Source organism: Monopterus albus, unplaced genomic scaffold (assembly GCF_001952655.1).
Source record: "Monopterus albus unplaced genomic scaffold, M_albus_1.0 scaffold94.1, whole genome shotgun sequence".
NCBI classification, from domain to species: Eukaryota; Metazoa; Chordata; class Actinopteri; order Synbranchiformes; family Synbranchidae; genus Monopterus; species Monopterus albus.
Genome location: NW_018127974.1, coordinates 91,935 through 104,562, shown reverse-complemented (window position 1 = coordinate 104,562; position 12,628 = coordinate 91,935). Strand labels below are relative to the sequence as shown.

Genomic DNA, 12,628 nt, shown 5'->3' with positions numbered 1-12,628 from the left:
CCTTTTCTCTGCACTGTCAAATATTTCAGTTCTGGTATTGTACTTGCTGCTTTTAAAAATGACCATGCTCACTGCTTTATTGTAAAGAACAAACCTGAGCCCTTCAACTCCAAAGGGATTCCAGACCAGATTCAGTACTTCCCTTTATTCTGGATTCAGATTCAAACACTCTACTCAAACTGCAAAAGACTTAACTATAATGGATCTGTTCTATTAGGTTTGAGTGTTGTCTTCCTAGAGTGTCTTGACAATCTTGCGGGTCTAAAGGGACAACTTTAGTTTCTGTTCGTGCCCTTGAATCAGCTGAAGTGGCTGACTACTTGTCTGATCTGTTCCTCTCTGTGAGTAAAACTATTAACCTATCATCTGCTCCCATCCGTGGGTCATTTGGCACCACCAACATCACATTTCTTCACGTCAACCCTCAGTGGGCTGTCCGAAGCCGCTAATGCCACGTCTCTTCCTGTCTCTGAGCCAACTTCTTAGTTGACCTATCCTTTGATGCCCCTCAAGCTTCACATCCTGCTCCTTATTTGGCCTCTTGGGCCGATACCCAACTAGCTGTTCAGTCTGTTACTCTGTCTGGTCCAGAGTTGGCGTCCTGTCTGGTCATCAGTTTGCTGGCCATACTGTGCTCATCCTGAACTTTGCACTGAGTCCCTGCCACCTGGCCATTAGTCAAAGGGTTCTCCAAAGTAGCCACCTCTGTCATCTGGAGGGATTCTGGCTTTGCTGCTAGTCTACTGACAGTTTCAGGTCACTTGGATCCAGTCTCCTCATTTTGCCATTCCCACACTGGGAACGTGACAATCTCTTACGTTTGAGCCACATATAAAGTATGTCACAAACTGCTTGCTTTCATTAATGTCACAAGATGCATACAATTTTATCCAATTCAGACACGAGCCAACCAGGCTCAAAAGGACTCCTTTTTCAGCTTGACGGCATCCCTTACTTCTGGTGTCCACCACCGGGTTCGGGGATTGACCTTACGGCCACAGCTCCGAGTGGCCGCATCGGCAATGGAGGTGGAGAATATGGCCCACTCGGACTCAATGTCTCCAATTGAGTTTAAATTGAACATTTAAAATATCTGGAATTTAATGCAATGCTGACTCATATTTGGAGTAACTGAATAGGAAATGTAGTCTAGCTGCCATGGTTCTGCTTTAACTAATGATGGGACATAGTTGGGTAACATCAAAGTGACTGCTGTTGAGATGTAGGAGGTGGATATTAAGTACTGCTCAGTAAAACTTGAACTTTAAAGAGAAACACTGAATCTACATGTCACTTTACACAATCCTATAGTGGTTCCACGTCAGTGTTCTAGTTACTTTTGTTTGTCTCGAGCAGAATTAAGATTAGTAGCAGTACTACTTGTAAGCTTGTTTAGTATTCATTAGTGTCATAGTTTGATAATCTGATTTGTGTTTTAAAGCTACAGTATGTAACATATTTGTAGAAGTAGGTTTCAAAACTTGTCTTGGTGTGGAGAGGTGGTGTTGAAGCCTCCTGTGACCCAGAGCCATTGAACAGCACTGGCAGCAATGCAGAGATATTGGCTTCTAAAAGGTTTTGAGCGGGATTGTTCTCTCTAACCAGTCAGATTTTCAGTTATTTCTTCTTCATCAGTAAATTTTGTTGCATCCTCATTTACTCTAATTTCATAATGACAAATCTGAAGTGTGGTGAATCGTAGTGGGGAGGGAGTGCTGGGTAGAGCAGATTGGATTGATTGGAGTTTTGTGCTAGTTACATACTGTAGCTTTAATAATTTAAGCACACGAGGAAAATAGTGCTGCTGCTGTTGTGTTTTGGCCTCAGGTGAGACCAGTTTCCAGTGAACAGACAGTGTCCGCAGTACCAGGTCAGGAATATAATGGCTAAAGTGTTGGTGTTATCATTGAAACAGTTATCAGTGTCAAAGGATATCTTATTTACCGACTGTACAGCCAATTAACTCGGGTTAAGAATGGATTATTTTGTGCATGTAAATGGTGCAAATATAACATTTAGGCCATATCCTCAGTGATCAAAAGGGCTTTGTGAGGGGAAGCAGAAAGCTCATTGCATTCTTCATGTGTTCCATGCAGGCTCCATCACCCCCTTCGCCCTCAGCTAATGAACCAAAGTATGAGAAGCGCTGGCTGGATGCTGTCTCCTTGCCCTTGTTGATGGCCAGAGTCTCCAGATACAAAGCTGGCACAGATAGATTGAGGTAAGGGTAGTTCAGCATGATATAGGTGTTGGCTTAGAAAGACCTTTTCATTTAGGTAGGAGGATGTTAATGCCAATATCTATGCACAGACAAACGGATTAAAAGGTCACCACAGCTGTGAGGCTGTGTGGCTCAGAAGGTGCGACTGTTAGAACACTGGTCTGACTTGTAAATGTGTTTCATTATTTTTCCCTGTCCTTTTTGTATTGGTTATCATGTGCTGTTTTTTTTGTTTTTTTTAAGGTGTATTTTTTACTGTGGTAACTTTTGGTGATCAGAACTTAAATTCCATTTAAGATGCTAATATACAGCGATGAGCATACCATTATGACCACCTGCCTAATACTGTTTAGTCAACGTGGCAGTTGGTTGGCACTCGTGTCACTCTGCAGCTCACTGTGCATCTTCTGTGAATCTATTTGCTTCCACAGTTCTACTGTCAGGAAGAGCACAGATATGTCTACATTTCAGTGAAAAACTTATGTAAAAGGAGTGAAAACTGGTCGTGAGGACGAGTTGGAGAGAATTGTTTAGACAAATCCAACAGCCTCACCACTCTAGGTGTGATATCACCACTACAGCCCCTGACTCTTTCTCTTCATAGAGACCAATGTACAGTATTTCTCATTTTCAACCATTTTAACAAAGATTCAAATACATTTCTAATCTTTTGAAAAGTACAAATGGAAGTTAAAAGTTTAATCTACAGTAGGTCAACCTCATCATCAGTGAGCCGTGGGCGTCCATGACCCTGCCTAATATACCCCACACACTGACAGATGCCACTGTAACAGTCAGTGTTTATTCACTTCACCTGCCAGTGGTCAGAATGTTATGCCTGATTGGTGTACAGTGCCTATAAAAAGTATTCACCCGGTTGGATGTTTTACCCTTTTATTGATTCTATAATTGGGCGTGAACAGCCCTTTTCAAATCCAGCCACAAATTCTCTATTGGATTGAGGTCTGGGCTTTGACTCGGCCATTCCAGAACACTCACCCTGTCTTTAAGCCATTTCTGTGTAGCTTTTGCTGTATGCTTTGGGTCATTGTCTTCTCCCAAACCGTAGTTCTCTTGCAGACTGAATAAGATTGTCTTCCAGGCTTTTTCTGTATTTTGCTGAATGCATTTTACCCTCTACCTTTACAAGCCTTCCAGGGCCGGCTGCCGAGAAGCATCCCCACAACATGATGCTGCCACCACCGTGCTTCACAGTGAGGATGGTGTGTTTGTGGTGATGTGCAGTTTTTAATGTCCACCAAACATAGCGTCTTGTCTGATGGCCACAAAGCACCATTTTGGTCTCATCAGACCAAAGAACTTTCTTCCACTTGACCATGGAGTCTTCCACATGCCTTTTGGTGAATTCTAGTCAAGATTTAATGAGTTTTCGTCAACAGTGACTTTCTCTTTGCTACTCTCCCATAAAGCTTTGACTTGATGTATGCAGAGTCTCTCCCATATCAGCTGCTGAAACTTGTAACTCCAGAGTATTCATACAGGTAGGTGTCTTGGTGGCGTCTTTCACTAGTCTCCTTCTTGCACGGTCACTCAGTTTGTGAGGACGGCCTGACCTAGGCAGATTTAGGTATGTGCTATATTCCTAAATTCTCTATTGGATTGAGGTCTGGGCTGAACTCTGGGGGATGTTCAGTGTCTTGGATTTGTATCTATCCCCTGACTTATACTTTTCAGTAACCTTTTCTCTGATTTGCTTGGAGTGTTGTTTTGTCTTCATGGTGTGACGGTAACCAGGAATACTGATTAACCAGTGACTGGACCTTCCAGACACAGGTGTCTTTATACTACAATCATTTGAGACACATTCACTGCACTCTGGTGATCCCCATTTCACTAGTTGACTACGAGCACCACTTGGCTGGACCGCTGTTGAATTAGGTCAGTCGTATTAGAGGGACTGAATATTTATGCAATGACTTATTTCACATAACATATTTTTATTTGACATAAAAAAACCTTCTTTTTTTTGTCAAAAAAGCCAAATTATATTGACCATGATTGATATATAAAATAAATGAAAGGGTAAAAGATCCAAGGGGGGTGAATACGTTTAATAGGCACTGTACAAAGCTGAACCACATTCACTTATTGTCATATTTATTTTCCCCAGACAGTATCCACTGTTAAGGTTGGTTTTGTATTTTGGCATTTGCCTAATAACAGCTCAGTCTTACATGTGTAGTGGCAGATACCAATTATAGAATCAAGGTCTGACGAAATTTACGCTTTTACACAATTACATAAGAAATTTTATCCTAATCCAAACTTAATGTCACAGTTTGGATTTTAAATGTACCAATACCCAAAGCTACATTTGGCAGGGAGCTTACTGAAGTATTAAGTTTCATTACTTTGTAATTGCTTTTATTCACATTGGAAGCTTTTCACCTCAAGTTTGTTCTTGTGTCTTCTTGGGCTCATGTTGTCAAAGCAGTTTTCTTTAGGGCATGTGCTGGATGCACAATTCAAAAACCGCAAATGACGATAAATAATGGAACTCTGGTCGGCACGGTTAATTAAAAGTATTAAGTGTTTCTTGGACACCTCCATTGGCTATTATCCAATTTCAAGCCATGGACAGCTGCCAAAGATAAAACTGTGTAAAAATGCTTTCCTGGAAGTATAAGAATGCCTTTCTATCAGAGGTTAAAAGTGGTGATCGATTTACAGCACAGCATCTTTTGTTCAACAACAGTTTGGCTGTGTTGATTCTCTAATACACAACCTAGCAATTTTTCAAGGCTGCTGAAATATAGCCTGTAGTTGTGTTTAAACATTTATCACCAAGTTGGTACATAAGCTGAAACACAGTTGCAACAGTGGTTAGGTGTAGCAAGAGCCATATTACCAATAACAGAAGGCACAGTGGCTGTCCTACACTAGCCACAATTTTCTATTTAATGCAACCTTGCACTGAAAAAGTGCCTGCAACTTGGCACAAGAATAATCTGTGGAAATTGGTCTTTCTGCGATGTCCTTCCTCCCGGGCACGGATGATAGTGTTGCACCAGTATTGTCCATGAGGATTAATTTGTCATTAAAAATAAAGCCAGCCAATGTCATAGTTTCAGAAAATGAAAGAATGGAAACTCATCAAATGTGGAGCTGTTTTTTGTCTAGTTTAATTAAACATTTCTCTTTTTCAAATTAATTGGCCTATTTCTTCTTGGACTTTGTCCAAAAATAAATACTGTTGTATCAAACAGAATTTGTAATTAAAAAGCTAATACTGACTAGAGGTGTACACTTCTCAGTTTTGTTTGCTGTGTGTACAATAAAATGATCTGTATTAAATTATAGAATCACCCACCAGTATATGGATTAAGCATTAAGCAGTTTAAATTAGATATGCAACATTGCTTAATATATTCATATTGATCTCATAATTAATAGGAAAAAGTGACCATTCCGTATAAATATTAAGCACATTTTTTTAATACTTAAATACTTAAGTAAAAGTTGTAATGCATTTGTACTTGTCACGGAGTTGTTTTGCAGTAGGTTTGGCTATTTCCTCTTAAGGTAATGATTTCCATACTTCTTCCACCACTGAATACAATATTTCAGTATTTCTGCTAAAGTAAGATGTCAATGAGACATCAAGTGGAACCATATAGGCATATTTATATTACAGTATGTTTGATACAGTCACAGCAGCAGTTGAGTAGTTAACATCTCATAAAATAAATATTGACTCTGAAGGAGGAAATAAGACCATTTTTACAATGTCAAAATACATACAGTATGAATGTATTTAAAGTGTAAATTCACAATCTAACTGTAAGACTATGGTATGTAAACAAGCCAGCAGATTGTTGAACACTAAGATGTGTCATAAAGCTGAAATGAAATGTTTCACTTTAAGGTAACATAAGTAAATGGTCTTCTTTCTTGTCTGCTATTGTATCACTGCATCAGCCCACAGTAAAACGGCTGCTTCTCATTTGTGCTTGGGTGCCTCTGCATGGAGCTGCTCTTCACTACTAGGCTTTATTTTGGTGAAGCAACAATCCTCATTCTTTCAGATGTTCAGTCCAATCAATGGTGTAATGCCTGTGAACTATAAAATAAATGTGTCGGAGATTGGGAGCTTAGTAACACTGAACCAAATAATTCATTGCTGAATCAGGAATAGCAGGAGTTGTCAATAAAGAGCCCTGCAGGCAGGGAGCATGTCAATATCAGTGTTTACTCTCTCAAACTTGGCTGACATGGATGTATCAGACCACACAAATACACAGATGATCATTGTGGATGTCCGTAGTGGCTAAACGGCTGAGAATACGGAACTGCTCCACAATAGTAGGCTTTATTTTGGTGAAGCAACAATCCTCATTCTTTTAGATGTTCAGTCCAGTCAACGGTATAATGCCTGCTAAGTGAGTGAACTATCAAATAAATGTTACCTTAAAGCGAAACATTTCATTCCAGCTTTATGACACATCTTAGTGTTCAACAATCTGCTGGCTTGTTTACATACCATAGTCTTACAGTTAGATTGTGAATTTACACTTTAAATACATTCATACTGTATGTATTTTGACATTGTAAAAATGGTCTTATTTCCTCCAGAGTCGATATTTATTTTGAGATGTTAACTACTCAAAGGCTGCTGTGACTGTATCAAACATACTGTAATATGAGTTTTATATTGGATAACATTGAGTTATAAAACTTTTGTTTTTTGATATTTGTTTTATTTGCTTTAGAAATTTGCATACCACTTTTTAAGACAATTCAAAATTTTATAACTATGTCAGGGTAGTTGTTTTGGTAGGACCTGCTAACTGGCGTCTGGAAACGGAGAGCAGGAGACAATTGGAAAGCACTACTGAGCAACAAGTGCGAGGTAGGCGATAGTCTAAGGTAAAGTAGGGTGTGGGTCAGGAAATGGGTTACAGGCAGGCTGAGATCAGGTCCAGACAACGGGTAACAGAAGATGGCAGGACAGCCCTGCTGGTCGGCAAGCGCTAGGCTGCCAAAGAGAAACCCCTGTAGTACGGGTCTTGTAACCGGTCTTGGGATGATCAGAACAGGCAGCAAGTGAGATGGATCTGGCATATGAGGACTAGCAGGAAACTGTTTATATAGGCAGAGCAATAAGCCACAGGTGGGTTCAATCTGCCAGGTGTGCAGCAGATAAGCCGCAGCAGCCAGAGATGGAAACGGATCAAGAGAGTAACCTGCCACAAAAACCAGGAAGTGGAGCGGGGGGTATGATAAAATTTTAGGGTATAATTAAGACTTTGATTATTAATAAATATTTACCGATGACTTATAGATCTGTTAAGTATTATAAACAACTCTTGTTGCCAGATTGTGGAAAAGTCTATCATGCCACTTTGCTTTTGTTTAGCTTTGTAATTCAAAGCTTCTCATTCTGTTATTTGAACAAAGATTCAAGCATCAATGTACCCTTTTTAAATCAAATGTTTTGTTTCCTCTCCAGTAATAATGCATAAATGTTGCATTATTGCACACTTGCCCTGTGCACACTCTCATACTGCATCAGGCTCATAGTTATAAATGTTGGTTTGGCATTACTAAAGGATCTGGGTTTCTCAAGTTCTAATCACCCTGCAATTATAAAAAATTATACAATTCATCAAGGCTACAATTTGTTAATGGTTTTTGGTCGAAATGTCCCATAGCAAGATAAGTGGTCCACTGGAAAGGTCTGCCCTTTTAATTAAAGAGCTAAAAATATCAACAAAGTGCGCTGATGGAGGATTTCTACAACCTGGCAACCCAAAGGCTGTGATTATTAACATAAATTAGTCGATTAGTAAGCAATGTACTGCATAGGCTGGATGATTGAGAATCTGCACAGAAATGTACTGTACAAACCATTTATTGCAGTTTTATAAACCTATGATAAATGGTGGTACTGAAATCCGAATACACGGTTAAATTACATTTTTATTTTATTAGTTATTAGAAATTTCAGATTGAGTATATTTGTCCAAACCAACTTCTAATGCACTGACTTTGCAGACCTTGTGGTGGTGTCCAGAAAGTTGTAAGATGTTCTGTTGATCCTTGCTGCTGTTACTACATACAGTATGTATGCATCCCATTGGGGTGACAGTTTTTCTTTTACCAGATTTAAGTCTATTGCATGAGGATAATTAGGGTGTTCTTCTTATGTATGTGTTTAAATAAAAAGGGGACTGAAAACAAGGCCACATGGATAGCCAACAGTGAAGAAGCAGAGACCAAACCATCCTCCTCTCCTTTGCACACATTTACTGTCAAGACAGAGGTGTTGGAGCAGCTGCTCAGTCCGACAGTGAGGTATTCTCAGCCTTCTGTTTAAGCGTTAAAAGAGAACCATTTGAAAGGGCAGAGACCTTGCAAATTAATAGGGCTTTGCCTATTAGTTGGCTTCTTCTCTAAAAGCAAGCAGCCATTTGCATGCATTATTATCCATCAGTCGTATATCAATTACTTATAGTAATCCTTAAGATTTCAATCCTGTTCAGTTGTTGTTTAAGTGCAGTTTGTAATATGGCAAACACTGCTTGAGCAGCTACAATAAAAGAGAAACTTGTTTATCTGTTCACAGTGCAACCGAACATTTGTTGTTTTTGGTCAAGATTTCAGTGATGAACATGTTGCTAATCCTGTGGCTACTTCACAAGAAAACCACCTTGTAATGTAAAGCGTCAGCAGGGTATTCTGTTTCCTATCGCAGTATTTTAATACACCTCTGCTGTGGTGTAAAGGGTGATCAAACAGTGAAGCTGTTTTAAACTGGAATTACATGACAGTAAATGCCTCATGTGCAGGTTGTCTGAATTCAGCAAGAGAATGGCGTACTTTGCCATTACTGTTGGCAAAGTATAGTAATTACTGACTGTACATACATTCAGAAAGAATACAGAAAACAAATAGGATGAAAAATGGGGTTTTCTCTTGAGGATTGTAACTTAAGGATTATAAATACCTTTTTATAAATTTAGGACGAATATATTTAGTTTTTATTTAATCTGTATTATTGGTTTATGAATTAAAATTTGAATACACATGAATAAATTTCTCCATTCCATTTGGTGTTTCCCTCAAGGAAAACAAAATTCCCCAACGCCTGCCTGTTTCCCTGCCTTACTAATCATTAGACAATATGCATTTTCCCTTTCACTGTCATTCGAACCATAACTAACAGCAAGGTTCCTCTCAAAAATGCATTCCCCGACCATACATGAGTATTCTCCTTCCTGTTGATTGGGTGAGAAGTCTCAGTGGATTTATTGCTGGCTTGTCAAAAGGTGGGGCACAGATATTTGTGTCATTGGGAATGTCTCTGATATATGAAAGAATCACTGTCACCCTAGATCCTGTCTCTGAGTGAGGCTGTCCTTCTTCTCTGTCCAGGTGAAAGGGCTTTAGCAACTCTTCCTGAATGGGTTGGCCCGACATTGATCCGCCAGCTGTCCGTTCCTTTGATTAATCTCTTGGTTTGGATCTCCTCATTCATTGTACTTTCATTCCTTCTTGCATTTTCGCCATGCTTTCTTTAATCAGAATCTGCTTTATTGGCCGGGTGTGTTGGACAAATGAGGAATTTGACTTTGGTACATCGGCTCTCAATGTTTATGTACATATCCCCATGCAAGGGGCAAGTAGATGGTAAACCAGCATAAGGCTGTGTAATATAACAAAATAAGCAGTATTTACAAGCAACAAACAGTGCAAAACAGGCAGTATAAACAGGCAGTGTACAATGCAGACAGGCAAGGAATGTTCATTGTGAAATGGGATAAGTAGGAATAAAGAGAGTACTTAAAATAGAGACCTGTATGGATCTGTATAATCTGTACAAAGTATATTTACAGGTATTGCACTGAAGGTTATTGTCCAGTCATACTGTTGTTGGTCAAGTGTTCATCAGAGTGACAGCCTGGGGGAAGAAACTGTCCTTGTGCCTGGTTGTCTTGGTACACAGTGACCTGTAACGCCGTCCAGAGGGGAGGAGTTCAAACAGATTATGTCCCGGGTGTGAGGGGTCTGCAGTGATCCTTTCCACCCTCCTTTTGACCCGTGAGGTATACAGGTCCTCCATGGAGGGCAGGCTTGCACCAATGACCTTTTCTGCAGTCCTGACTGTCTGCTGAAGTCTGTACTTGTCCTGTTTTGGTGCTGAGCCAAACCAGACAATGATTGAGGTGCAGAGAACTGTTGTACCCGGTACTTTTTACCATACTGACTCTGAGAGACGAGGCAGTCCAAGTAACTTCAAAACAGTGCTGATTTATTCAAAGGATCACAGGTAAAATTAACATTACACGCTCAGGTATCTTGCACCTCCAAACTGCTCACAGGCAGATGTAAGATGAAAGACCCTGAACCCACCAGGCCTATACATTATATCCCCTCGGTTGGGCTAGCCCCATACTACACAGAAACGTCAACCGAGATGTCTCTGTTACCAGCTTTGCAGCTGGCCATAGCAGTAGTCAAAACATGAAGCAAATCAATGTGTGTGTGTCTGTTGATTAAGTGGTGTGTAGCTAAAAACATTCTCACAGACTTCTAGTAACATGTCATGATATTAAACATAAAAACATATTATGGCTAAGGCTACAGTTATACACGTCATAATAATAATATTAAACACCCTGTCTGCTGACAGTCATCAACTCTTCTCTCTAGTTATCCTTGACCAGATGTACCCTGTAGAAACTCATAAGCATGACCAAGCATTTAACAGTCTAACTAGACATCCTATCTCCACTAAACATTTCTAATACATAAAGTATCTATCCAATATCTATCTGACTAAAAATACCTAACAGAACAGACTCTATGATTCCTCTGTAGAACTGTATCAGCAGCTCCTGGGGCAGGTTGAACTTCCTGAGCTGGCGCAGGAAGTACATCCTCTGCTGTGCCTTCTTGATGATGGTCCTGATGTTGGACGTCCACTTCAGGTCCTGGGAGATAGTGGAGCCGAGGAACTTGAAGGACTTTACTGCCGATACAGTGCTGCTAAGTATGGTGAGGGGGGTAAGGTGGGGGGGTTCTTCCTGAAGTCCACTGTCATCTCCACTGTTTTGAGCGTGTTCAGCTCCAGGTTGTTGCAGCTACACCACAGGACCAGCTGCTCATCCTCTTGTCTATAGGCTGACTCATCACCGTCTCGGATGATACCAATGACCGTTGTGTCATCTGCAAACGTTAGAAGCTTTACAGAGGGGTCCTTTGAGATGCAGTCATTGGTGTAGTGTGAAAAAAGCAGAGGGGAGAGCACACATCCCTTGGGGGCACCTGTGCTTATTGTCCAGGTGAAGGATGTGGTTTTCCCCAGCCTCACTTGCTGCTTCCTGTCTGTCAGAAAGCTAGTAATCCACTGACAGGTGGGGGCAGGCACAGTGAGCTGGGTCAGTTTGAAGTGGAGAATGTCCGGGATGGTGGTGTTAAATGCTGAGCTGAAGTCCACAAAGAGGGCCCATGCATAGGTCCCTGGGGAGTCGAGGTGTTGCAAGATGTAATGCAGTGCCATGTTCACTGCATCATCCACTGACCTGGTAGGCTAACTTCAGGAGGTCTACGATGTCCTTCAGGTGTTCCAACACCAGTCTTTCAAAGCACTTCATAACTACAGATGTCAGGGCGACAGGTCTTTAGTCGTTCAGTCCACTGATGGAGGTTTTCTTGAGGACTGGGATGATGGTGGGGCGTTTGAAGCAGGAGGGGACTTCACACAGCTCCAGTGACCTGTTGAAGATGAATATGAAGATGGGGGCCAGCTGATCACACCATCTGGGCCTGGTGCCTTTCTGATCCTTTGGTTTTTTTAAAAAGAGACCATGCACATCCTTTTCAGAGATCATTAGAGATGGGGGGACTGCAGAGAAAGATGGTGATTGTTGGGGGAGCAGCTGCTGGATCTGAAGGGGAGGGGTGAGGGGGGAGTGTTTTGTCAAACCTGCAGTAGAACACATTCAGGTTGTCTGCTAGTTGACGGTCCTCCACAGCGGGGGGGTGTGGTCAGCCAGTGATTGTTTTCAGGCTCCCCCACACAGACGAGGGGTCTTTGGCTGAAACCTGAGCTTTCAGCTTTCAGCTTTTCAGAGTAGGTCCTCTCTGCTGTTTTGATCTCTTTTGTCAGTGTGTTCCTGGCCTGGCTGGAGTTCTGTCCCTACTTATGTAAGCCTCCTATGTGGTGTGACGAAGCTGATTGAGTCTTACTGTGAACCAGGGCTTGTTGTTGTTGTATGTGCAGGAGGACTTTTTGGGCACGCCCATGTAGGACCCAGTTCTTGCTACCATGCTAACACTGAGAGACGAGGCAGTCCAAGTAACTTCTAAACAGTGCTGATTTATTCAAAGGATCACAGGTAAAATTAACATTACACGCTCAGGTATCTTGCACCTCCAACCTGC

General features: G+C 41.1%; 1 protein-coding gene across 8 annotated transcripts in view; it reads left to right on the top strand.

The window, feature by feature from the left end:
* Positions 1–12,628, top strand: part of sntg2 (syntrophin, gamma 2) — a 75,593-nt gene that overhangs the window by 32,270 nt on the left and 30,695 nt on the right. For all 8 annotated transcript variants that reach the window (XM_020608721.1, XM_020608720.1, XM_020608726.1 and 5 more), the window contains one exon: positions 2,097–2,221. In XM_020608721.1, coding sequence (XP_020464377.1) covers positions 2,097–2,221 — 125 coding nt within the window. The remainder of the gene's footprint in view (positions 1–2,096; positions 2,222–12,628) is intronic.